The following is a 27,546-nucleotide window of genomic DNA, read 5'->3' on the forward strand; positions in this document are numbered from 1 at the left end:
AGAGACGATCCTCACAGGACTCCTTGGATAATAAAACAGTCCAATAACCCCAACAAAGCAGTCAGTGAGCTCCTCAGGTCATCACCCTCCAGTCCAAATGCAGACACAGTGACAGGGTGCAGATTTCGGGGGCGTCTTATAGTCCGGTGAGTCTTATAGTCCGAAAAATACGGTACCCTATAGTAAGTAAATACTAATACCGCTAGTAAATGTAACTAACAATAGGGTACTTGGTTAAGATGGTTTCATCAAAAAGCATAAAAGCCTTCCCACCGCTACAAGGGTGTACCAGGTCGGGATGATCCTACTCTAATAATAAAGCCTAATGCCGGCGTCACACGGTACGATACATCGGACGATATGTCGTCGGGGGTCACGTCGTTAGTGACGCACATCCGGCATCATTAGATATATCGTACCGTGTGACACCTCGGAACGACTCTGAACGAGCAAAAATACTCACCTTATCGTTGCTTGTTGACACGTCGTTCATTTTCAAAAAGTCGGTCCTCCTTCTGTGCTCCGGTTGTTCATCCTTCCCAGGGCAGCACACGTCGCTCCATGCGACACCCTGGGAACGACTAACACAGCTTACCTGCATCCCGCCGGCAATGCGGAAGGAAGGAGGTGGGCGGGATGTTTACATCCCGCTCATCTCCGCCCCTCAGCTGCTATTGGCCAGTGGCTGTGTGACGTCGCTGTGACGCCGAACGTCCCTCACACTTCAGGAAGAGGATGTTCGCCGCCCACAGCGAGGTCGTCCGGGAGGCAAGTACGTGTGACGGGGGTTCACGACTTTGTGCGCCACGGGCAACTAATTGCCCGTGACGCACAAACGACGGGGGCGGGTACAATCGCTCATGCGATCGCACGATAGATCGTCCCGCGTGACACCGGCATTAGCTTGTGTCAGTGACATCAATGCGAATAAGGGAAGGATGGGACCTAAATGCAGCCACCTGTCCATTGGAAGCTATATAGATGAAATGCCTAGCTCAAAAAGAGGGACCACATTTTGTGGGGGGTATCTACTGGAGGTTACTCTTGTACATTAGTTTTCATTGCTTGATTGACAGCTGGAGAGGCATCGCCTTAGATATTGAATCATGCCATGCCACTCTACAGAACCACCAAAAACTTAGAGATTTTTAGAACGTCTTTAATCAGATGTTTAGGTGAGTGGCTACATGTTTCTTATAGTGTGTCTGCACTTGTTAAAGGAAAACTTGCATACACAGACACGCTATAAGCAATTATACACGTAGGCAGTTGCATAAAGATGTAATTTATTTAAAGGAAAACTGCCATATAGCAGAGAGCAAGCTTGACGTGATTCCACTACTAAGTACCCGGCTGTCAGTCTCAGAGTCGTACGGAGTGTTCCAGGACACAGAGTACATTTTCTCCAATAGAAATTATTTATAAGTATTCGGGGGGAGGGGGGGTGTAATTTGCTGCATTACTTAGAAATGATCAATTGTGCGTTCTTATCTAGGCAGTGCCCAAAGTCTTTATATGAGTCGATAATTGCTTTTCCCCTTTTTGCGTAAAACAGCAAACTACCACCAAAGTCATGCAGGCCTAGATCGTCATTGATGTCAGATGATAGGATATTGGCTAAATTCCTTGCATCTTGCTCATGTGCAGTCACTGACATGGTAATCCATTGTGATCTGGCAGGATTTATGCCCTCAAAAGCAACAGCTAAAAACCTGCGCAGAAGGTTTTTAAATGTACAAGCAGATCCCAGCATAAAGCCATTTTTCCTTAGATGATAAAGCATTTGATAGTGTAGAGGCTACATTTGCGCTTAGCTCTAGTAATATAACCTCTAGCATGTATTACTAGGCAGCACCCAGAGTTGGAGGGTTTTAAATGTGGAGATAAATAGTAGGTCATCCGCACATAAAGCCAAATCGGTTTCTGTTTGTTAATAACTACTTTACTTCCAACTATAATGGGAACTAGAGAGGTTCAGGGATTTTTCGGCATTACACAAACCAGTCTAAAAATCAGCATTGCTTTCCTTGGGGGACAGGGATACTTTAAAAAGCTACTTCTGAAATATTCTGGTGGTCCAAAAATGTACATATTTACACTTTTACATTACAAAAGACTATAACCCAAGAATCAGCAAAAACATTAGTGCATGCCCTCATCATCTCCCGCCTTGACTACTGCAACCTCCTGCTCTCTGGCCTCCCTTCCAACACTCTTGCACCCCTCCAATTTATCCTAAACTCTGCGGCCCACCTAATCCACCTCTCCCCTCGCTACTCCCCAGCCTCGCCACTCTGCCAATCCCTTCACTGGCTTCCCATCACCCAACGACTCCAGTTCAAAACATTAACAATGACATACAAAGCCATGCACAACCTGTCTCCCCCCTACACCTAGTCTCCCGGTACCTACCTGCATGCAACCTCAGATCCTCACAAGATCTCCTTCTCTGCTCCTCTCTTATCTCCTCTTCCCACAATCGCGTACAAGATTTCTCCAGTGCATCCCCCATATTCTGGAATGCTCTACCTCAGCACATCAGACTCTCCCCTACCGTGGAAAGCTTCAAGAGGAACCTCAAGACCCACCTCTTTCAACAAGCCTACAACCTACAATAGCCCTCAGTCCAGTAGACCACTGCGCAACCAGCTCTGTCCTCACCTATTGTACCATCACCCATTCCCTGTAGACTAAGCCCTCGCAGGCAGGGTCCTCTACTCCTATACCAGTCTGTTTTGTACTGTTAATGATTGTTGTACATATACAGTTAGGTCCAGAAATATTTGGACAGTGACACAATTTTCGCGAGTTGGGCTCTGCATGCCACCACATTGGGTTTGAAATGAAACCTCTACAACAGAATTGAAGTGCAGATTGTAACGTTTAATTTGAAGGTTTGAACAAAAATATCTGATAGAAATTGTAGGAATTGTACACATTTCTTTACAAACACTCCACATTTTAGGAGGTCAAAAGTAATTAGACAAATAAACCAAACAAAATAATTTTATTTTCAATATTTTGTTGCGAATCCTTTGGAGGCAATCACTGCCTTAAGTCTGGAACCCATGGACATCACCAAACGCTGGGTTTCCTCCTTCTTAATGCTTTGCCAGGCCTTTACAGCCGCAGCCTTCAGGTCTTGCTTGTTTGTGGGTCTTTCCGTCTTAAGTCTGGATTTGAAGTGAAAGTAAGTGAAATGCATGCTCAATTGGGTTAAGATCTGGTGATTGACTTGGCCATTGCAGAATGTTCCACTTTTTTGCACTCATGAACTCCTGGGTAGCTTTGGCTGTATGCTTGGGGTCATTGTCCATCTGTACTATGAAGCGCCGTCAGATCAACTTTGCGGCATTTGGCTGAATCTGGGCTGAAAGTATATCCCGGTACACTTCAGAATTCATCCGGCTACTCTTATCTGCTGTTATGTCATCAATAAACACAAGTGACCCAGTGCCATTGAAAGCCATGCATGCCCATGCCATCACAGTGCCTCCACCATGTTTTACAGGGGATGTGGTGTGCCTTGGATCATGTGCCGTTCCCTTTCTTCTCCCCATCATTCTGGTACAGGTTGATCTTTGTCTCATCTGTCCATAGAATACTTTTCCAGAACTGAGCTGGCTTCATGAGGTGTTTTTCAGCAAATTTAACTCTGGCCTGTCTATTTTTGGAATTGATTAATGGTTTGCATCCAGATGTGAACCCTTTGTATTTACTTTCATGGAGTCTTCTCTTTACTGTTGACTTAGAGACAGATACACCTACTTCACTGAGAGTGTTCTGGACTTCAGTTGATCTTGTGAACGGGTACTTCTTCACCAAAGAAAGTATGCGGCGATCATCCACCACTGTTGTCATCCGTGGACGCCCAGGCCTTTTTGAGTTCCCAAGCTCACCAGTCAATTCCTTTTTTCTCAGAATGTACCTGACTGTTGATTTTGCTACTCCAAGCATGTCTGCTATCTCTCTGATGGATTTTTTCTTTTTTTTTTCAGCCTCAGGATGTTCTGCTTCACCTCAATTGAGAGTTCCTTAGACCGCATGTTGTCTGGTCACAGCAACAGCTTCCAAATGCAAAACCACACACCTGTAATCAACCCCAGACCTTTTAACTACTTCATTGATTACAGGTTAATGAGGGAGACGCCTTCAGAGTTAATTGCAGCCCTTAGAGTCCCTTGTCCAATTACTTTTGGTCCCTTGAAAAAGAGGAGGCTATGCATTACAGAGCTATGATTCCTAAACCCTTTCTCCGATTTGGATGTGAAAACTCTCATATTGCAGCTGGGAGTGTGCACTTTCAGCCCATATTATATATATAATTGTATTTCTGAACATGTTTTTGTAAACAGCTAAAATAACAAAACTTGTGTCACTGTCCAAATATTTCTGGCCCTGACTGTACCCTCTTTCACTTGTAAAGCGGCATGGAATAAATGGCATAATAATAATAATAATAAAATTATTATTAATATTAATATTATTAATAATAATTTAAGCCTCTTTGTGACCAGCTCCAGAAATAAGGTAGGAGCATGGGGAAAATTACCACTCAGCTTCGGGAAGAACAAATTGTATTAACCCGATTAGGCCAGAGACATGCCAGCGTATGCATCAAATGTGAGCATCGGATGAGATATGCTAATGGACATTCTGCTCAGGCTCTGCGGTGAGTGTGAGCTTAGTGTCATTATACTGTGATCCCATCCTGTGATCAGATCACACATGCTGAGAAGAGGAAGAGATAAATCGTTCCAGCTTCTCCATTGCTTGTCTTTGCATATAAAAATCGCACTGCACTCAGATGATTTCAGTGCAGACCCATGTTTCACTTGCACCCATAGATTTGAGTGAGTGCGACGAAGCAAACTCGACAACAATCACAGCATACTGCGATTTTTTTTCCTCAGTCCAATTTAAAGCTGAGGAAAAACGTTGCAGATCTGAGCTGTGTCATTACATAACACTGGGCTGAGTGCAATGCAAGATTTTCTATTAGAGGACTTGAACCATAGATCATCACTGATACTATACACAGCAGTGCATCACGGTTATGCATTAAAAAAAAAAAAGAAAAATTGTCTTCAATAAACTAAACGCTTGCTTTGACAGGATCATTGTCATGATAAACACGGGGGTTTTCTGCAGACTCCCGGCCATCATGGAAAGCCATCAGTACCTCTCAATCAAGTCAAATGGGCGCAGATAGGTGCGTGGAATCACAAGTCCATCCATATGCCCATGCTTGTTAAATGCTACAGACTATTTTGAAGAACAACATTACCTGCTGGGTGCACTGCTGTTCCAGTTGTGACACTCTGGCAAGTAGGATATCCTGTTTTTCTTTTAACTTGTTAATCTTTTCTTCTGCTCTGCTCTTCACAGACAAAATGACACCTGTAAAAGCAAAGAAAAAAAAAAAAATCAATTTGCATACACAAGACAGAAAAAGAAACAGCTTGTCACAAATCAGACAAAAAACCCCCAAAAACAAACGGAAGGAGGTCAAACCAGCCTGATACACATCTGAAGCCTCCAGCTATCATGGTACTTGACCACTTGTTAGGCCTCAAGCAAAGACAGAAGACTGATCAACCGTAAAAAATGTACCATTCAATGTACCATTCATTGAAAGTCCATTAAAACAGAACAGGCAGTGAGATGGCTTGTGGGGTGCAACCAGACGGCCATTTCACATAACTATGCTTCCACAGGTCTGAATATGGCATGTCGGCTCTTTTCCTTTGAGCACTTAAAAGATGGGCAAGGATATCCAATAAACGAGGTCAATCACATAATTATACGTATTTGGTCTGAATATGGTATATGAATATCTCTGGAGGCTCTTGAGCCGCACGGGGTTTCACGGTGCCTCCTAAGCCATCACACACACCTATACCATGAACTATGGCAAAAATGTGCCATTCTGCTTCTACCCCAAAATCTTTGTTGTGTTGGTAGATATTTATAAAAAAAAAGGATGTAGAGATGTAGTAGATTTCGCTCAAACTTCATAGGATGTCAGTTTGTGTCACAAATTAATTTTTTGGGGAACAAATAAACAGCTATTTAATTATGAACTAAGCACTCATATCACTACACTTGTGTTTTGCATTTTATTTCTTCATTCTCGTAATCGAAAGGGTTTACAGTTTGTTCATTGTTCCAATGAAAGGACTGTGCTTCATCCTGTAAAACAACGGAAAAGTTCTCTAAGGCTATGTGCGCACGTTGCGTAAAAACATGCAGTTACGCTGCGCTTTGTAGCGCAGCGTAACTGCATGCGTCCTGCGGCCCCTGCACAGTCTATGGAGATTGTGCAGGGGCCGTGCGCACGTGGTGTCTAAGAGCGCAGCGCTTCGGCTACTGCCGAAGCGCTGCGCAAAAAGAAGTGACATGTCACTTCTTTCCTGCGCTTTGCCGGCAGCTCCTGCTCTGTCTATGGCAGGAGCTGCAGGCAGAGCGCATGGAATCGGCGCTCACTACGGACATTTCTGCAGCGATCTAAAGCGCACATGTGCTCTTCAGATCGCTGCAGAAATTTCTGCAGGGCTTGTACGCAACGTGCGCACATAGCCTAAAGTCTAAGCTTATTACTGCCTCTCTTGGTTTGAGAATTTCTTTCAGGTGATTTTAGTAGTCCTATTGTTGACAAACTATAAATGTGTTTTTAAAAGGGTATCGGTCACCAGGTTTTTGCTCCCCCATCTGAGAGCAGCATAATGTAGAGACAGAGACCCTGACTTCAGCAATGTGTCACTTGCTGAGCGGTTTGATTTTATCAAAATGACAGCAATGTTTTCTCTGCTGCAGAGCTAACAGTTATACAAAGCCCAGGAATATGCTGAACTACCTGGCAGCAGGACAAGTAGTCCTCTAATGATAAAATAACTGTTTAATCAGCAGTAGATTATCAAATCTACACAAAGCAGCCCAGTAAGTGACATCACTGGAATCAGGATCTCTGCCCCTATGTTATGCTGCTCTCCGGTTGAGTGTCAAAAACCTGATGACAGATTCCTTCTAAGGACTATCAGCTGCTCACAAAAACATTCGACAGTCTTCTGCACTTTTAGAGACTGTCAAAAATACATATGTCAAGGAATATCCACTGTTTATAAGTTATATAATCTACCATAGCTTCTTCGCAATGATTTAATATTTTTTTTTGATAACCATTAATTGAGGAAATTTTTTGCAGATATTTAGGTAACAGTTTGAACTCATTTCTGGATATATTTGAGACATACACATACTTTTTAATGGCCTATGTTGGACTCACAAAACTGAACATCTTTCAACTTCTCTCCTTTAAATAATAAGGTTTGTGCGCTGTACATACACATACTCAGTATCTACCACTACCACCAGCCGGGACACAATTCTTAGGTCGCAGGTCAGCAAAATAAAAAAAAAAAAAAAAAATTCTCTTCATAGATGGCGAGAACCTGCCTCTCTTGGACGTTTTCTTATTGTTCTCTTGCATAGACACACGACCTTTCCTGCCAGGCATAATTCGGCTCACTTCATCACTATTGGAAAAATCTTTCACTTTATCCACTGTAGATTTATCTGATGCTTTGCCTGGTTTAGGATCAGGACAAGACATGAAACCTTTTTTGTAACTAGAGATTTAGTTTTTCTAGCCAATCGCCAAAGTTAAATTCATTTTCTATTCTTTTGCATATGAAACAGTGGCGTCATGTGTTCATTTTGTGTGAGAACCGCGGCAATGAACTGCGGTGAACTCATGATATCACCGCTCGCCACTGCCAGCGGCAGTTCACACACTACGGTGTGACCCACATGCTATGACCTGCCCTCATGAGGTCATTGCAGTTCAGTGCCTCCGGTGTCACACAACACAGCATGAGTCGGCAATGGCTGGTATCCCAGGCTATGGAGAACGTTCTGTTCTTTATAGGCTGGGACAGGGAGTCTGGGAACATTGTGGGACCTCCATATAGATTATGGTAAACCTGATTGGGTTTTGATGTGTAATAAATTGGTGAATGATGTGGTCTCTTTCTTTAATAAAGCATCTGTGTCTTTCAAGTTCGCTTTGGAGGAACGTCGTGGGATCTCCTTGTTGATTATGTCAGAACTTAAAGGATTATATATATATATATATATATATATATATATATATATATATATATATATATATATATATATATATATATATATATATATATATATATATATATATATATATATATATATTAAACTGGCGAATGAGGACTGGTGTCTGGGTTTTGTTTTGTAATGTAAATGGTAAAATCTTATTTATTTATAACTACTGGATTAGTAATTAGAGTGTCTGCTAGACACCCACCCATTACAAATACCAGCTGTCACTTTACAGCTGGCATCACCCCCATATATTACCCAGTTTGCCACAGCACCAGGACAATGGAAGAGCCGAAGCCAAGAGCCAGGATTGGTGGATCTAACAAATGTGCCACTTCTGGTGTGGCTGCGGCCTGCTATTTTTTGGTTGGGAAGGACCAAATAAGCATGACCATTCCCACCTAGAGAATACCAGAACCCAAGTTATCAGCTTCACTTTGCTTGGTGATCCAATTTAAGGGGTACCACCCTTAATTTTGAAATTCTTTATTTTGAAATAAATAAACTAACAGCGTGGGGTAACATCTGTTTTGGAATTACCTACCAAAGTGAAGCTGCCAGCTTGGGCTGCAGTTCTCGTCTTTACCTTAGCTGGCTATCAAAAATAGGGGGACCCCAAATTATTTTCATTTTATTTATTTTGTGGCTAAATACAAAGGCTAAACACCAATTAGTGCCTCATGAAACAAACTAAAGGATGCAAGTTCAGAATATGTATGGGGTGAGACATTATATAGGTGTGTGAAATCTGTCTATCTAACATTTCTCAATTATTTCTCTACATTCACTTCAGTATGATGCGTTTTTTTCCCGGTACTGGTTACATGGCTGACACACCGACTGCTATACAAATGTCAAAAAATGGACCATGCAACACACACATTTTTTTACAGTGATGTGTGAAGGAGGCCTAAAAGACACCAAAGGTCATGTAAAATGGTCAAAGTATGGTGCAAGATAAAGCCTATGGAGTGTTTGTAAAAAAACTAAATAAATAAAAATAAACAGACTGGAAAATACAGCTTCTATATGGTCAAAGCAATAAATATCCACTTTAGATTTCACCTGCTCATAGACATAGGAGTCATCATACAAAATCAAGGAAAATGTACTATACCAGAAGATACTTTTGACAAAAACATGTCTACCTTAGATAATGACGGAATACTGAAAATGACATTTACCATTCACAATTCTGGCTACTCTCCAAAGTCTGAGTAAGATTAACAGGCCGACTGCACTGAAAAAGTCTTCTCGGGTTATGTAGACCACATCGATGATAAAGGATATTATAACAATAACTGCATCAAAAACCTCAAACTTGTGGTGAAAGAATTCCAGGCGAAAGGCATATAGTTTACCAACAATTTCCAGCAGAAAGAAAGACAATACAGAAACGCTCAAATAATGGAAGATCTGTAGGGAAAGAAGAAAACAAAACCAAAACAGTTTAAGCAGATTTAAAATCACAAAACACAACACAAAAACAACATATACACACACACACACACACCAGATATAAAAATACTGCCTAAGGCTATGTTCACACACTGCATCTTTTACTGCATTTTTGACATCACAAAGATACACCTAAATGCATGCATTTCCTTCTCACTGCAAAGTCTATGAGATGAGGTTTCTATTTTGCTGTCCACACTGGGCATCTTTTTTTAGGGCTGCATCTTGGCTCCATTTTTAAAGATGCAGCATGTCAATTATTTTTGAGTCCTGTCGCTGTGTTTCGGAGGGCTGGCAGATCAATCCCCCGCTGACTCGGGGTCGGTTGGGGATTGATCCCTGGTATCTGGCTAGATGCCGGTTTCCATAAAGTCAATGGGGACCAGAATCTAGCGCAAAAGGAGTAGGAGCAAGCACTTCATACTTCGAATCACCGGCACGGCTGTCACACTGCCCCCGCAGACTGCGGTGATACACATCCTGGGCCGCTCATTAGATTCATGGAATATGCACAGCTTCTCCCACCCACCAGTGGCTGAAATTGGTTGCAGTCAGACGAGCCCCCACCATGAGGGACAGCGTGCCTGACTGCAACCAATCACTGACGCCAGTGGGCGGGTATACATCGTACAGTAAAATTTTAAAAAAAAAAATATTGACATAGGATCCCCCCATATTTTAATACCAAAACAGATAAAGCCCAACAGCTGAGAGCTGGTATTCTCAAGCTGGAGATAACCATGGTTATTGGGCACCCCAGCATAAAAATATCTGCCAGCAGCTGCCCGGAAATGCCAGATCAATAAGATGCAACAGTCCCGGCACTTCCCGCATCGACTTGGTGCGGTGGCAATTGGGGTAATAAGGAGTTAATAACAGCCCACAGCTGCCACTACATCCTAGATTAGTAATGGGGGGGGTGTATCGAGTAGATTCCTGCCATTACTAATCTGTAAAAAAAAAAAAAAAAAAATTAAATAAATAAATGCAAGCACAAAAATAATGCTTTATCTGGAATAAAAGACAAAAAAAAAAAAAAAAGTTCAAATCACCCCCCTCTCAACCGACTGAAATTAAAACAGTTTAAAGAAAAATACACAGTTGGTATTGCCATGTTCAGAAGTGTCTGATCTATCAAAATATAAAATCAACTAATCTTAACGATACACAACATGTGAGAAAAAAAAATAATAAAATTCCAAAATGGCAAAAATTAAATTTTTTGGTAGCCGCAGAAATAAAAAAACAAAAAACCACAACAGGCGATCAAACAGGTAGCATCTGCATAAAAATGGAAGAATTAAAAAAAGTCAGCTCAAGATACAAAAAAATGATCAGTCACTGAGCCCCATATCCTGAAAAATGAGAACGCTACGGATCTCGGAAAATGGTATCAAAAAGCGTTATTTTTTTGGACAAACTTCAGAATTTTTTTTAACCCCCTTAGATAAAAAGTATACATGGTTTGGGATCTATAAACTTGTACTGATGTGAGGCATCATATGGGCACATCGGTTTTATCATATATTGTACACTGTGAATAAAAGACCAAAAACGATTGTGCAATTGCACTTTTTTGCAATTTCACTGCACTTGGAATTTTTTTCCCGTTTTTTTCAGTACACTATATGGTAAAACTAATGATTTCATTTGAAAGTACAACTCGTCCACACAAAAAAAAAAACAAAAAAAAAAACAAAACACAAAAACCAAGTCCTCATACGGCAATATTTATGGAGAAAAAAAAAAAAATAATATTAGGGCTCTCGGAAGTAGGGGGCGGAAAAACATAAAAAAAAACCACAACAAAACAAGTTAAAAGAAATGTAAGGGGGCAAAAAAATAATTATGTTTGCAATAACACTGGTCTACAAAGAAAAAAAAAAAATTCTTCTGGCATGGACTTTAAGAACAGTTTTAATCCAATCAATTTTTTATTGTAGGAAGTTACATTACAAAAAAGGAGAAATTCAGGTATCATTGGCAATAATACACAAAGAAAACAACGCTGTAACATGTGGCAGTATCACCTTTGATTATGATTCACATTTCCTGTCACACCACCACCAATCATGTCTGATGCAAGTTGCAACTTTTTTAGGTTAATCAATACCCAATACGTATAGAGTCAACCTACCAATTTACTCTTTAATCCTCAAAATGAGGGATCCAAACAACCAGAACCAGAGAGTAAGAAAGGAAGATAAGAAAAGGGAGGGGAGAGAGAGGTGGGGGAGATGGGGAGAACCATGGATGTTGCAAGGAAGCAAACAGGGAGGGGAAGGGGGGAGGGAGGGAATTGGATGGCGTTTCGGGGTAGCCCGAGCAGTAACAACAACAGAGATTTAAACACCTTGACTATTGACATGTGGTATGGGTGAACTCCCTGCGTAACACACACTTTGACCCTATTTGACCCGTTTTTAATTATCAACAGTTTGCCCTGGAAACAGATGCCTGACAGGGGATGCATATACAGAGTTTAACCACGTGTCCCAAATCTGAAGTATTTTGTTTTTGGCGCGGATGGAGTGAGCCAGACAGAACTCGTATTGGCATTGGAGATTAATTCGGTTATATAGTTCAACTAATGTAGGCGTCTTTGGGGATTTCCAGTGCAAACTTATGCAATATCTGGCAGCTACTAGAATGTGAACTAATAAACCCCTGGATTCACAAGAGAACTCCTCTATACCCACGTTTAGCACTGCCAGAGCCGGATTCGGATTAATAGGATAGCCTGTCAGCTCACCCATCAGGCCAAACACCTCCAACCAGAACGAGAAAACCTTGGGACAAGCCCACCAGCAGTGACCAAGAGTACCCCTTTGGAGGCAGCCCTTCCAACAATGTGGCGAATAATTTGGGAGGAACTGTGCTAAGTTGGCTGGGGACCGATACCATCGCAGGTGTACTTTTTTTCAGTTGCTCCAGATGATTTATACACTTGGAATATTTTTGGATATTTGCTGATGCCGAGTGCCAGTTTGAAGGAGAGGTAGAGACTCAACTCCACGTCCCATTTATTCATATAAGGAGATTTTTGCTCTTCGGGGGGGGTTATTGAGCCATTTGTATGTCGAGGAGATACCTTTGGATTTAATTATCTTTTTAAATACCAAAGCCTTTGTTGTAGGTAACAGAGGCTTTGACTTTGGAGGAAATTTAGAGGCCAGAAAATGACTAATTTGGATGTGTTGATAGAAACAGCCCTTTAAAGAGGGGTGTTCCCGTACTATTTCATTAAAGGGGTTAACACCCAAATCAGAGTATAGATCCGCCAGCACTGTAATGCCCGATCCCTCCCACCTGGCCAGATTCAAAAAGGGGATTTGAGATTCCAACGACTTGAGGGAAATCTCTGAAAGAGGAATCTGAATCTTATGAATCAAGTCATTTCGCCAGACCTCCAGGGAGGCTGACATGGTGGGAACACACGGGGAGAACCGTGAACGGCTCAAATATTCTGCTTCCATCATTCTTCTGACCGAGCCCTGGCGGGACAGGAAATTTTCAATCTGAGCCCATCTATGTGAATTACCTGGACGCCACCATTCCTTTAGTGATTCAATTAGTAAGGCTTTATAATATGCCGTTATGTTTGCGATGCCCAATCCCCCTAAGTCATATGGGGGGTATAACACTTTACCTGCGACCCTAGCCCTTTTATTACCCCAGACAAATTTGTTAGTCAACGATTGAAGTGTCATCAGGGTTTTGTGAGAAATTTTGATGGGAAGGCATCTGAGCACATACAATATTTTGGGTAAGAAAACCATTTTAAAGGACTGTATCCTGGCCATCCAGGACAATGATATTTTTTCATACCTTCCCAATTCCTTTTCTAAATTTTGGATCAGAGGTTCCAAATTTTCTTTAATTAACATCTGCGATGGTGTCAGCTTAATACCCAAATAAGGTATCCCCCTGTCGCACCATTTGAATTGAAAGGCCCCCTCCAGCGCACTCCTGGCCTCCGCCGGTACATTAAACGGCAGTATCAAAGACTTTGCCGCATTAAGCTTATAATACGACACTTTAGAAAAGTTTGATAATGTGTTCACCACTGCTGGAATCGACACTGCAAGGTTAGAACAGGAAATTATCACATCGTCTGCGTATAAACCAAGTTTATGTTCAAATTCCCCAACTCTTATACCAGAAATGGCTATGTTTTTTCGTATAGCTTCCGCCAGAGGTTCTACCACTAAAGCAAAAATAGCGGGAGACAATGGACACCCCTGGCGGGTGCCATTACTTATTTGAAATTTAGATGACAGAAACCCCGATGCCAACACTGACGCATTTGGGTAAGAGTAGAGGGCTAGAATGGATGACTTGATGTTCCCCAAGAACCCAAATTTTGTTAGAACTCTCTCCAGGTATCCCCAGTGCACCCTGTCAAAGGCTTTTTCAGCATCAAGAGACAGGAATGCACTGGGTTCACCCGATATCTCCACCAGTCCAATCAAGTCAAGCATCCGTCTGGTGCCATCCTTAGATTGCCTCCCTGTCACAAACCCAACTTGGTCTGGAGCCACTAAGGTCGGGATCACTTTATGAAGTCTATCTGCCACTAGTTTGGCATAAATTTTAACATCACAATTTAGGAGTGAAATGGGCCTAAAATTACCCGGGGTGTCTGCAGGTTTCCCTGGCTTTGGTAGCGTGATAATTATCGCTTCTAAGTTGTCTGGGGAAATTGACCCTTTATTTTGCCAAAAATTGAAGGTTTTTGACATGAAGGGGGACAGAGTGGATGTAAATTGTTTGTAATATTCGTATGGCAGCCCATCGGGGCCCGGGGCAGAGTTAGACTTAGTCATTTTGATGGCACCTAGGATTTCATGTGTAGTAAAGGGAAGATTAAGTTCCTCTAATTGCTCATCTGAGACCCGGGGAAGATCCAGGGTGTCTAGGAAACCCTGTATATCCACTTGAGTCGGCTGTGACGTATTGGAATCATATTTTAGATTATACAGGGCCTCATAGTATTTCGCAAATGCTTCTGCTATTTCAATGGGATGTCTAGTGATTGTTCCGTTCGGGTCCCTCAGGAATTCTATTTTAGATTGGATCTCACGTTTTTTCGTCCTTCTTGCCAATAAGGACCCCGCTCTATCCCCCATAGCATAAAATGTCGATCTATTTTTTTTAAGATTATGTTCGTATTTTTGCAGGAGTAGGGATCTTAGTTGGAATCTATGGGTTACAATTTCTTTAGTCAAGTTAGAGGATGCTTTGGCTTTATTCAGGGATTCAAAGGTGATGAATACGGGTTAATATATATTTAATATCTGCGTCTTTTTTCCGTTTTTGGATGGAGGCTATTTTTATGAGCTGCCCTCTGACTACGGCTTTATGAGCAGCCCACAGGGTCTCGTCAGAAATTTCCCCATTATTATTAAGTTTAAAATATTCTGTTAACACTGACTCTACTTCATCATGTACCTTCTGCCTACCAAGCAAGCTGGTATTCAGTCTCCACCTAGGGGAATTTTGAACATTAAAGCTACCCTGAACAGACAAAGAGATCGGCACATGATCTGTCCAAGTAATTAAACCAATATCAGCTGCCACACAATTACTTATAGATTTGCTGTCGACCAAAAAAAAAATCAATTCTACTGTATGAGCGATGCCTGGAAGAGAAGAACGTATAGTCTCTTTCTGATGCGTGCAAATATCTCCAGATGTCATGAAAATGGAATTCATTGATGAGATGCTTAAGTTCCTTAGCATGTGGGATGCTGGTGTTGGAGCAATCCATGGAGCGTATTACAGGTATATTAAAGTCTCCACAGATGATTTCCGCCCCTGTGGCAGTATCTTTGAATGCTTGGAAAAATTTCCTAGCAAAGGTCAATTGTGATGAATTTGGGGAGTAGACCGTTGCCAAGGTATAAGGGACGCTGTTGATATAACAAGACAAAATAATATATCTTCCATCCGCTCCATAACTGACATTTATCAATTTAAAGGCCACTGAGTTCTTTATTAAAATGGCCACTCCTCCTCTTTTTTTTGAGTCATTAGCAAAAAAGGTGTGTTGGAAGCTTGGATGAAGTAGCCGTTTATTATCTGTGGAAAGAAGGTGGGTCTCCTGAATGCACGCTATATCACAGTTAGATGCCTTCACCTCTCTCCACATCATTGACCTTTTTGCTGGGGAGTTGAGTCCGTTCACATTAATAGACAATATCTTAATTCTCATATTGGAGCCGCAGGGGGGGTTGAATTCCTAGGAACGCCATCAGGGATGAGAGGGGCTAGACCAGCAAGGAATTGAGAGAAATTTCCAGAAAAAATTAAGGAACATTTGTGAGAAGAGGAACAAAAACAAAAAAATTCCAACAACACCGGTTTGCCCCGAGTAGGGTGCTCGGTGTATAACCGCTCGCCATAGGCGAGAACATCAGGGGGGCTACGTGACATCCCGTGTCACAGGAGCAGGGACAGCAGGTGCCATAAGCAGGAAGGAGTCCCAGCTAAGCTACTGACCATTCAGGGTTAATCCTGTCTGGAGGGCCTCTATGATTCTCCTGCCCACCAGGGTTTGGTGGGTGGGCTATTCCCCAGTCATCCAGCAATTTGCCCAGCTGAGAAGGAGTATGACATATGTGAGTGCCTCCATCTTTGAAAATTATCATCTTCACCGGAAAACCCCACTTGTACTTGATGTCTTGATCTCTAAGGAGTTTAGAAAGGTGGGCAAATTCTCTTCTTTTATTAAGAGTTGCAGCAGAAAGATCTGGGAAAATTTTTAGTCCCATGAAAGTGTCTGGCAGGGCTGGATTTCCCCTCAGTGTGTGAAGCACAGCTTCTTTTGTTTTATAGAAATGAAGTCTAGCCAGGACATCTTTAGGCAGAGCTGGATCTATGCCTTTGGCTTTAGGGACTCTATGAATCCTGTCCACTATCAGGTCTCTGGTGTCCCATCCAGGGAGTATAAGCTGCAGAAACTTGTGGAAGTATTCCTGGAGGTCTTTATCTGCTACTGATGAGGGAATCCCTCTGATTTTTAGGTTATTTCTTCGGGATCTGTCCTCTATATCACTGATTTTAAGTTTTAGTGCCTCCACCTCCTTTTCCAAAGCTGTGTTAGCATCTATCAGATTGTTATGTGATGTTTCAAATTCAGCCATCTTAGTTTCTACATGCTCTGTGCGAACCCCTAGAGACCTGATCTCTTCCTTCAGCTCTCTTACTATTTCTCTGAGATCAGCCTGCAAGGAAGCCCTCAGCGTTTTCAGCAGAGCTTGCATTGTTTCCTCTGTCAGAGGAATGGCTGTGCAGCCTCTTAAGCAGCCCGTTTCTCCCTGTGAGGAGTGGGAAGAAGCTGAGTGGGAAGCCATCTTGCTTGGTGAGGAGAGATCCCTATCCAGGGGGAAGAAGTCTGTCAGTTTGGCTGGAGTGCCAGTTTTTTTAGGTCTCCCCTTAGGCATAGCTGGGGGCTGGGGTTACTCACACCTCCTGTAGCTGGTAATCCTGTTATCTGTGAGCTGATAAGAGCCGGTTTATCCTGCTGTCAGCACAGAGCTCTCCTTCAAGCAGCTGTCGCCATCAGCGTGCAGGCCACGCCCCCCCTTTAAGAACAGTTTTAGACTAATTTGAGGGTGCTGAATTCAAATCTGATCTTATAATTTCACTATCACAACACGTTTTTGTACTATAGGTATATATCCCATTTTCATGAATTCCATGAAAAATATAAGTAGTGTATCAAAAGTGCCAGTTTATACTTTTCACTAAGGTAAATAAATGTGAGAATATCTTTGTTTTCTTTGAACATGCATAATTCCCATTTGTTATGATAAGAAAATAAACAGTTTTCAACGTACACAACAGTCGTGTGCAGGTACTGTTTACTGTTGAACTACTGGCTTCAAGAGTACAAGAGAATCGAATGTTGAAACCCGTGTCTCATTTTATCGTAACATGGAAGCAGAACTGCGCAAGTACTTTCATTCAGATGGCCAGCTTGTCTATTGAACTGATGTTGAAGGGCTACTTCTCTTTAGGCTGCGACCGCACTTTGCGTTTCCACCTGCGTTTTCGGGGTGCGTTTTGAGAAGCACCTTTTTGATTTCACAGCAAAGTCTATGGAAAATTGGGATTTCTAGACTGCACTTTGCGTTTCTAAACGCGTTTAATTTGCATATTTTGTGGCAAAAACCATGCGTTAAAAGAAGCAGCATGTCAATTGTTTTTGCCATTGTGGGTGCGTTTTGCTAACATTGGAGTCAATGAGAAATGGCAAAAAACAAGTTTCCTACAAATTCCTGCGTTTTACCTGCTTTTTCTGTGCAGAAAACATGTGTTTTGAACTTACAAAATGCATGCTTTTTGCACATTAAATTAATGATTTCATAGGTCCCTTCACACACACACACACACACACACACACACACACAATTAAATTAAAGAAAATGTTAAATTTAGTGTTATTTTTCTAATAAATACTATATTACCGCTATAATTACATTATATATTTCTATTTTCTTTTTAATTTCTGCACTTATGTATTTAATCCTTTTTTTTTTATCTTTTTTTCAATATATTTGAATGTTTAACCTTTATTTAGCAGGGTCTTGATTTACAAAACGCATTTGTCAAAACGCAGGTAGAAAAGCAGGTAAAAAACGCTGAAAACGCATCAAAAACGCGGTAAATACGTATGCATTTTCAGCGCTAAATTTCTGAAAAAGACAACTTTGGTCAAATCAATTAAGCACAAAACTTGCGTTGAGAACTGCAAGTAGGTGAACGCATAGTGCGGTCGCAGCCTTATGGGACTTCCAGCATATGAATCAAGGGATTGGAGGCTTTTTATTGATAGTGCCAAAAGAAATTTAAAATGTGTTCTGTTACACAATGGAAATAAGTATGGCTCTGTACCAATAGGTCATTCTGTAAAACGTAAAGAAGAATATAAAAACATCAAGATTGTTCTAGAGAGGTTACAATATAATGTTCATGGGTGGTTAATTTGTGTTGATTTGAAAATGATTAACTTTCTTTTGGGTCTGCAAGGAGGGTACACAAAACACCCTTGTTTTCTGTGCTACTGGGACAGTAGAGCTACAGCAGAGCATTGGGTCAAAACTGAATGGCCTCAGCAACAGAGTTTCGAATCTGGCGATAAGAATGTCATCCATGATCCTCTAGTGGATAGGAAGAACATTGTCTTTCCTCTCTTGCACATAAAACTTGGATTGATAAAGCAGTTCGTCAAAGCTCTCAATCACAGTGGAGAATGCTTTAACTATATATGTTCAACTTTTCCTGGTCTTAGTGAAGAGAAGAAAAAGGCTGGAATATTTGATGGCCCTCAAATAAGAACACTTATGAGAGACCCAAATTTTATCACATCAATGAATGAGACAGAAGAAAGAGCTTGGAATGCATTTTGTATTGTGGTGCAGAATTTTCTAGGGAATAAGAAAGCAGACAACTATGAAGAGATTGTGGAAGAGCTACTAATGAGTCTGCAAAATCTTGGATGCAGAAGGAGTATCAAGATTCACTATTTACACAGCCATTTGGATTTTTTTCCAGAGAACCTTGAGGATGTGAGCGAGGAACAAGGGGAGCGTTTTCATCAGGACATTAAAACAATGGAAGAACGGTATCAAGGACGGTGGGACTCATATGATGGTTGGCTATTGCTGGAGCTTGATGAGAGACAACCCAGAAGCTGTACATCACTGATCAGCCAAGAAAAGAAAGTTCAAATAACTGCCATTTGCCATTCATCTGTGTGCCATATAATATGTGTGTTTTTTATATTTTGTAGTTTAATTCTGTAAGTATATTTGATTTGCTGTACATAGACTTTGTAATCTTTGTTATTCCTTGATTAAAAATATACAAAATGTAGTACCTAAAATCATGTGGTTTTTATCATAAAACATTCGATACGAGTAATTTTCATCAAAAACTGAAAATATCTCGAAATCCTGATGTGATGGCCAAAAACGGAGTTCATATTCGTAAATCAGCAGGCAAAATTCACTTAAAATATATTTTAAAACCTTTTGCCAGAAAAATTGCGTTGAACAGTGTAATATTTGAATGGTACTCTTTACGTTAAAGAATCAGAACAGAATCTGCTTCTTGCATTCGACAAATACTATGTTATGTCTTCTTATACTTTTTGAAAAATCAATAACGTTTATACATACATATAATACAGTGCTGGCCAAAAGTATTGGCACCCCTGCAATTCTGTCAGATAATACTCAGTTTATACTTGAAAATGATTGCAATCACAAATTCTTTGGTATTATTATCATCTTCATTTAATTTGTCTTCAATGAAAATAAAAAAAAAAAAAAAAAAAAAATTTTCAAAGCCAAATTGGATATAATTCCACACCAAACATAAAAAGGGGGTGGACAAAAGTATTGGCACGGTTTGAAAAATCATGTGATGCTTCTCTAATTTGTGTAATTAACAGCACCTGTAACTTACCTGTGGCACCTAACAGGTGTTGGCAATAACTAAATCACACTTGCAGCCAGTTGACATGGTTTAAAGTTGACTCAACCTCTGTCCTGTGTCCTTGTGTGCACCACATTGAGCATGGAGAAAAGAAAGAAGACCAAATAACTGTCTGAGGACTTGTCAATCCAAATTGTGAGGAAGCATGAGCAATCTCAAGGCTACAAGTCCATCTCCAAAGACCTGAAAGTTCCTGTGTCTACGGTGCGCAGTGTCATCAAGAAGTTTAAAGCCCATGGTACTGTGGCTAACCTCCCTAGATGTGGAAGGAAAAGAAAAAATTGCCGAGAGATTTCAACGCACGATTGTGCGGATGGTGGATAAAGAACCTTGACTAACATCCAAACAAGTTCAAGTTGCCCTGCAGTCCGAGGGTACAATAGTGTCAACCCGAACTATCAGTCGGCGTCTGAATGAAAAGGGACTGTATGGTAGGTAACCCAGGAAGACTCCACTTCTTACCCCGAGACATAAAAAAGCCAGGCTGGAGTTTGCCAAAACTTATCTGACCGGAGAACATTCTTCCAAAACGTTTTAGGCTCTCTCAGGTGAGACAAAAAAGTAGAGCTTTTTGGGAAAAGCCATCAACATAGAATTTACAGGAAAAAAAGGCATTCAAAAGAAAAGAACACGGTCCCTACAGTCAAACATGGCGGAGGTTCCCTGATGTTTTGGGGTTGCTTTGCTGCCTCTGGCACTGGACTGCTTGACCGTGTGCATGGCATTATGAAGTCTGAAGACTACCAACAAATTTTGCAGCATAATGTAGGGCCCAGTGTGAGAAAGCTGGGTCTTCCTCAGAGGTCATGGGTCTTCCAGCAGGACAATGACCCAAAACACATTTCAAAAAGCACTAGAAAAAGGTTTGAGAGAAAGCACTGGAGACTACTGAAGTGGCCAGCAATGAGTCCAGACCTGAATCCCATAGAACACCTGTGGAGAGATCTCAAAATGGCAGTTTGGAGAAGGCACCCTTCAAATCTCAGGGACCTGGAGCAGTTTTCCAAAGAAGAATGGTCTAAAATTCCAGCAGAGCATTGTAAGAAACTCATTGATGGTTACCAGAAGCCGATGTTCACAGTTATTTTGGCTAAAAGGTGCCAATACTTTTGTCTGGCCCATTTTTGGAGTTGAGTGAAATGATCAATGATTTGATTTTTGTTTCATTCTCTTTTGTGTTTTTTCATTACAAGCAAAATAAATGAAGTCAATAATTCCAAAGAATTTGTGATTGCAATCATTTTCAAGAAGAAACGGAGTATTATCTGACAGAATTGCAGGGGTGCCAATACTTTTGGCCAGCAATGTATATATACACTTTTTTCTTCATGTTCACAAGGGTAACCGGAGAAATTACACAAGTTTTATGGTCCTTTTTCTCCTAAGTACAGGGATACCCCATATGTGTTGGAATACTATTGCTTGGGCGCACGGCAGTGCTCGGAAAGGAAGGAGCGCCATTTGACTTTTGAAGTGCAAAATTTACTGGAAAAAAAATAGTGGATACCATGTCACATTTGAAGAGCCCCTGTTGTGCCAAAAACAGTAGAAACCCCCATAAGTGACCCCATTTTGGAAATAATTTATCTAGGGGGTTAGTGAGCAGAAAGGCAATTCACAGAATTGTATAACATTTGGCTGAGTAACTGTAAATTTATCACGTTTTCCAATAAAATGTTGCTTTGGCTCCAAGTTTCTAATTTTTAAGAGGGGTAATAGGAGAAATTTCACAACAAATTGTACCATTGCTTTTCTCCTGAGTACACCAATACACCATATATGGCCAAAAACTACTTTGGAAGAACAGTGCAAAGCTCAGAAGAGAGAGCATCATTGTCATGCAGTTTTTGCTGTTTTGGTTTGCAGGCACCATGTCACATTGGCAGAGCCCCTGTGGTGGCAGTCAGAACAGCAGAGACCCCCATAAGTCATGCCATTTTACAAACTACGCCCCTCAAATTAACCTAGTGGTAAAAGAAGTATAATGCCATCACAGGTGCGTCACAGAATTTTATACCATCGGGCAATGAAGAAAAGAAAAAAAAAATCTTTTTTCCCCCCATTAAAATATTGTTGTAGGAGTAAAAACAATTTTACATTTTTTTAAATGGGCTAATAGTAATTTCTCCTCAGTACATCAGTAGCCCAAATGTTGTCAAAAACTACTTTTGGAGGCAAAGTGCAAAGCTCAGGAGGGAAGGAGCATCATCATATTGGCGGGCACATTTTGCTGTTATGGTTTGCGGGTGCTATGTCACATTAGCAGAGACCCTGAGGTGCCAGAACCCTCCCACAAGTGACCCCATTTTATCAACTACACCTTTCAATGAGTTGATCTTTGGGTGCAGAAAGCATAATTACATCACAGGTGCTTCACACAATTTTATACAATTGGGCAGTAAAGAAAATTCAATTTTTAACACTAAAAGGTTTTGTTTTCGCCCCAAATTTTACATTTTTACAAGAGGGAATAGGCAAAAACGGCACTAAATTTTGTTAGACAATTTCTGTTTAACGCAGCAATACCCCATGAGCGTTTCTATAGTACGGCTTTCCCACACAGCAGTGTTTGGGAGGGAGGCAGGCAGCGCTATTTGACGTCTGGAGCACAGACTTTCCAAGAATAGTTTGTAGATTCCAAATTGTAGAGCCCTTAAGTTCCAGAAGAGAAGAATCCTCCTCATTGATCCCATTTTGGAAATTACTCCCCTCTGGGAATTCATCTATGGGTGTAGTGAGGATTTTGACTCCATGGGTGAGTTCCAGAAGAGAGCAGGGAATGTTGCAAATGAAAATTGCAAATTTGCCATTCAGCAATTAAGTGGTCTCTCTTGATACTGTACTGAGAAATAGGTTGATGCTCACTGTGTTTTAGGCACACTGTGGGGCTCAGAAGGCAGGGAACAATTTGGATTTTTGAGTGCAGATATGGCTTGATTCATGGCACTCTCCCAGAGCCTTTATGCTACTACTGCTGTGGGAACCCCCTGTATTTCCGATAACAGAGTGGCAACATGCTTGCTTTTGAGGACGGAGTTGAAGTTTTAGGGCTCGTGCGTGCTTTGCGTAATTGCATGGATTTACGCTGCGTATTGCACTGCAGCGTAAATGCATGCGTCCTGCGTCCCCTGCACAATCTATGAAGATAGTGCGCACGTATCATGCACAATGCTTTTATGAATGCAGCGATTTGAGTGCTAAAATTTTTACCCAAATCCGTGCGTTCATAAAAGCAACATGTCAATTATTCCGTGCACTATGGATGCAGCTCCCACTCTGTCTATGGTGGGGGCAGCAGCGATAGCGCATGAAATCGGCTTTTTTCTACAAAAAAAAAAAAAACAAAAACCAAAAAACACTACATCCATTATGCCATTATGCAGCGTTTCTGCAGCGATTTGATACATGTGCTGTCAAATCGCTGCAAAATATTCAGCAATTACGTGTGCATGAGCCCTTACTGGGGACATTTTGTATCACATTTATTCTGTGCTCTATGCTGAGCACTTACATCAGGGTTTACATCTAAATCTCCGAATAATGTGATCCAGATGAAACCCACAATGGATCCATTCACTATAATGAGGCAGCAGAGATACATTGGACTCTGACCTCTGTTCAGAGGTGTCGGTCTCTTCAAAAGTACACACAAAAAAACTGATCTATAGAGCTCAATACATCAAGATTGGTGTTGTTTACACCGACCTTGATGAGGGGGCTTGCTGGAATCAGAAGTTCATCTTCACAGGGTCCATCTCCGGTATTACACAATCAATAGAGCAAGAAATGAGTGAACTGTCCCAAGAACCTTTATTTTCATGCAATCCGAAAAGTCCATAACACAATCCCCACTTACAGAGGGGAAAATAGTCCAGTAACGAGATAAATGCCCGGGTGATGAGAGTCCGAATGCTCCAAAGTAATCAGAGTTTCTTAAAGTTTCTACCGCACTTTTATGAACGTTTAAAAAGATGAACACCACCGAATCATAGGCCAGGAGGAATCCAAAATTATTCCCTCTGCCTCATTGTAGTGAATGGTCCGTCAGAATCTCATATTTCAGAGATTTACACGTAAACCCCGATGTAAGTGCTCAGCACAGGTTAAAATGTGAGCCGTGCCTTAATGCGAGGAAAAAGTAAATAAAACCAATTCTTGATCTGCTGTTGATTTGTTCATGTTTTAGGTTGTTCAAAGTTGAAAAAAAAAAAAAAAATTAGAAAGCTTTATTCTTTGTATCGGTGTGATTTCAACAATAACAGATTTATATTGGGTTTTTATATTTGGCAACTATCCCACACTAAAATAATGCTTAAAAAAAAAAAAAAAAAAAAGTTTCTGCATCACCATATTTTGAGAGCTAAAATTTACTGTATTTCTGCTGACAGTCATGTGAGGGCTTTTATTTTTTTGAGGGATGAGTTTTCGTTTTTATTTGTATCTTTTTTTTTGCATATTACATTTTTTGATCGATTTCTATTCTGATGATTTTTAGGAGACACAATAAACAAAAACCAGCAATTCGGGAAGGTTTTGGTTTTTTTGGGGGGGGTAGGATTTTCTGTTACAACATTTACAGTGTCGTTTAATTTATAAGACAGGTATATTAATCAGCTCAGTACAATTACATCAATACTACATTCATAATTTTTTTTAATTAAGATTTTTCTGCTTTTACACAACAACAACTTTTATAGAACAAAATTGTTTGCTTTTGCATTGCTATATTCTGAGAGCTGTAGCCTTTTATTTTTTTCGCTGATTGTGCTATGTGGCAGCGTGTGTTTTATGACATTTCAGCAATACTATTTTCATTTACATTAGAGTTTTTGATTGTTTTATGCCACAATTTTTTTGCACTATGAAAAAGCAGGTTTTTTTGCCAAGTTTTATAATTTCATTTTTTTACGTTGTTCAATGAAGGGGTTAAATATTGTGACAGTTTCATAGTTAAATCATTCCAAACGCGGTGATACCAAATAGCTGTACTTCTTTTTTTTTTTTACATAACTATTTATTGGTACAATTTTTTATTTTTCTTTTATACATAGATTTTTACTTAGTCCCTTTATGGGATTTTACCTTTTAGTCGTCTGATCGCTGGTATAATGTATTGCTATGCATTATATCGGATCACCTGCTTCTGACTCATTATTTGACCTCCGGCTGCCATGACAGCCCTCGGGCCCCTCTGTGATCATGTTGCAAGGGTGAGGGAAGTAGCTCACTCCCTCGCACAAATTTCTAAATACAAAGATCGCTATTGATAGCAGCATCTAGAAAATAACACAGGGATAACAACATTAGCGGGACCTGAACCAATCAGGTCCCGATTAGGTCGTCAGTTACAATTAGAGATCGGCACAGGAATCCCCACGTTGCTTGCAAGACTCTTGAGGCGGGGTTGGGTCCTGATCCTAGCCTGACCTATGAACCTAAAAAAAACGTCGCCGCTGCACAAAGCCCAACAAGCAGCGTTTCTATACTCTCGGCGGTTGGGAACAGATTTAAAAAATAAATAAATAAGACTTCCCAGAATTTTTATTACATGCTATTAACTAATAACAGAAATGTGATGCGCACCGAAACTAACCAGACATATGAAATCTGGCATGCTCCTTGGTTGACCAAATATGTTGCAGGACATAGAACTTCATTCAGCAGACAAGCAATGATTGTATACAGCAACAGTGCAATTAATATAGCATAGGACTATTTCTATTCATTATTCTGTACACTTCTTCCAATACTGACTGTTTTGTTGGTGCCACTCCCAACATGGCTGTCAATGGAGAAGGGACCTCTCAGATTTTCCAGTTATAAATATAAAATGTCTTGGAAGCTGTAGTGGAATACGGAAGGTCCTTACCTCTGGTATAATATGGTCAACCTTTTCTTCTAATAGCTCCAAGTCCAAAAGGACCTCAATAAGAACAAACAAAGCATCCAGGATGACTAGACATACAATAAGAATCTGCAAAAATAATAGTGAAATATTAAGAGATAAGAGGCCGTTTACATTATCTCAGCATTTGTAAAGATAGATCATTTGTGTGTGTAATATATATATATATATATATATATATATATATATATATATATATATATATATATATATATATATATATATATATATATATATATATATAATTTACAAGGGGGAGACATACTAACAGCTATACTCGCTGAATGGCACTGGCTCTCCCGATGCTTACATGACATTATTATGTCACGCGATCCCTTAATTCCCCTAATTATCAGCAACTTCACTCTCGCTCTCCTCCAAAAATCAGATATCTGGAGGAAGAGAGAGAGCAGTCAATTACATCCGAAGATGGGGAGACAATATGGTGGGAGAACCAGTGCAGACTCGTCTGCAATGGCACCGGAGTATAACATTTTGTTTTTCTTTAAAGTGGAAAACGTACTGAGAGAAGGGGTGCTCCATGAAATGGACAACCCACTTTCAGTTAATGTTAATGGTATACGATAATTAAAGTTAGATAAGAAGTTATGAAGGAAAACAAAAGGAAAAAGAAAAAAAAAAAAAGAAAAAAAGTTTACCTTTTTCCGCATAGGGAAAATATATTGTGCAAAAAAAACTTACATGAAACTTGTGGCAACCAAAGAGCCATTTCAGAGCATCTCTGAGAGTGTATGAAGAGATGAATGGATGGGGAGTCTTTTGAGGCTCTTCTACCGGCTGCTTCTCTTCATCTTCTTTCCACTGACTTTCCTGATTGTCACCAACAGAGGTGAAGTGCTTCAGGTACTTGGACATGACAGCAGCTAATTGTTCATCACCCTGGGAGGACGGACTGAACTGGTGCAATTCTACACCTACCTAGAAGATCTGGGAGACAAGCAGTGTCACATTTACTAAACAAACCGGCCAGTAAAAAAAAAAAAAAAAAAAAAAAAAAAAAAAAAAAGTGGGAAGGTTATGAAGCACAACATTTCAAGAGCTGACCTATCACAATATTTCTGCGTAAATAAGCTTTTATGTGCACCTATTAAACATAGTTTGTTATAACAAACCACAGAAATCAGCATTGTATATATGAGAAAACAAAAGAACACCTTTATCATAATGCTTACTTTTTGCAACGTTACAGTGCATTGAAAAAGTATTTACACCCCATGAGCTTTTCTACATTATTTTTTTTGTTACTTATTTTTACGTCACACCCACAAACTTACAGAGAACCAGCCAGCAGGATTTTCCTATATTTGGTAAATGCAGTGTCATACAGGCAGTAAGATGCTGAATCCAGGCATACCCGTTAAAGATATTTCATCAACCAAGCATAGATCTTTCTATAAGTTGCAGAAATGCACTGCACTATGATTGATGTGTGCAACATGTACGGGCCTTTGTGGGTCGGGTTTTTGCAATTAGTGATGGGTGAACGTGCACTGTAAAATTCGGGGTCCGTACCGAGCACAGTGTTC

At 40.5% G+C, this 27,546-nt stretch overlaps 1 protein-coding gene across 1 annotated transcript in view; it reads right to left on the reverse strand.

The window, feature by feature from the left end:
* The window catches only part of HVCN1 (hydrogen voltage gated channel 1), a 76,740-nt gene that overhangs the window by 4,532 nt on the left and 44,662 nt on the right, over positions 1-27,546 (reverse strand). The window contains exons 2-5 of the mRNA XM_075323677.1: positions 26,702-26,947; positions 25,964-26,068; positions 9,318-9,549; positions 5,288-5,400 (exon numbers count right to left, since the gene is read on the reverse strand). Of these exons, the coding sequence (XP_075179792.1) occupies positions 5,288-5,400; positions 9,318-9,549; positions 25,964-26,068; positions 26,702-26,875 (624 nt within the window). The 5' untranslated portion in view covers positions 26,876-26,947. The remainder of the gene's footprint in view (positions 1-5,287; positions 5,401-9,317; positions 9,550-25,963; positions 26,069-26,701; positions 26,948-27,546) is intronic.

Source organism: Anomaloglossus baeobatrachus, chromosome 1, assembly GCF_048569485.1.
Source record: "Anomaloglossus baeobatrachus isolate aAnoBae1 chromosome 1, aAnoBae1.hap1, whole genome shotgun sequence".
NCBI lineage: Eukaryota > Metazoa > Chordata > Amphibia > Anura > Aromobatidae > Anomaloglossus > Anomaloglossus baeobatrachus.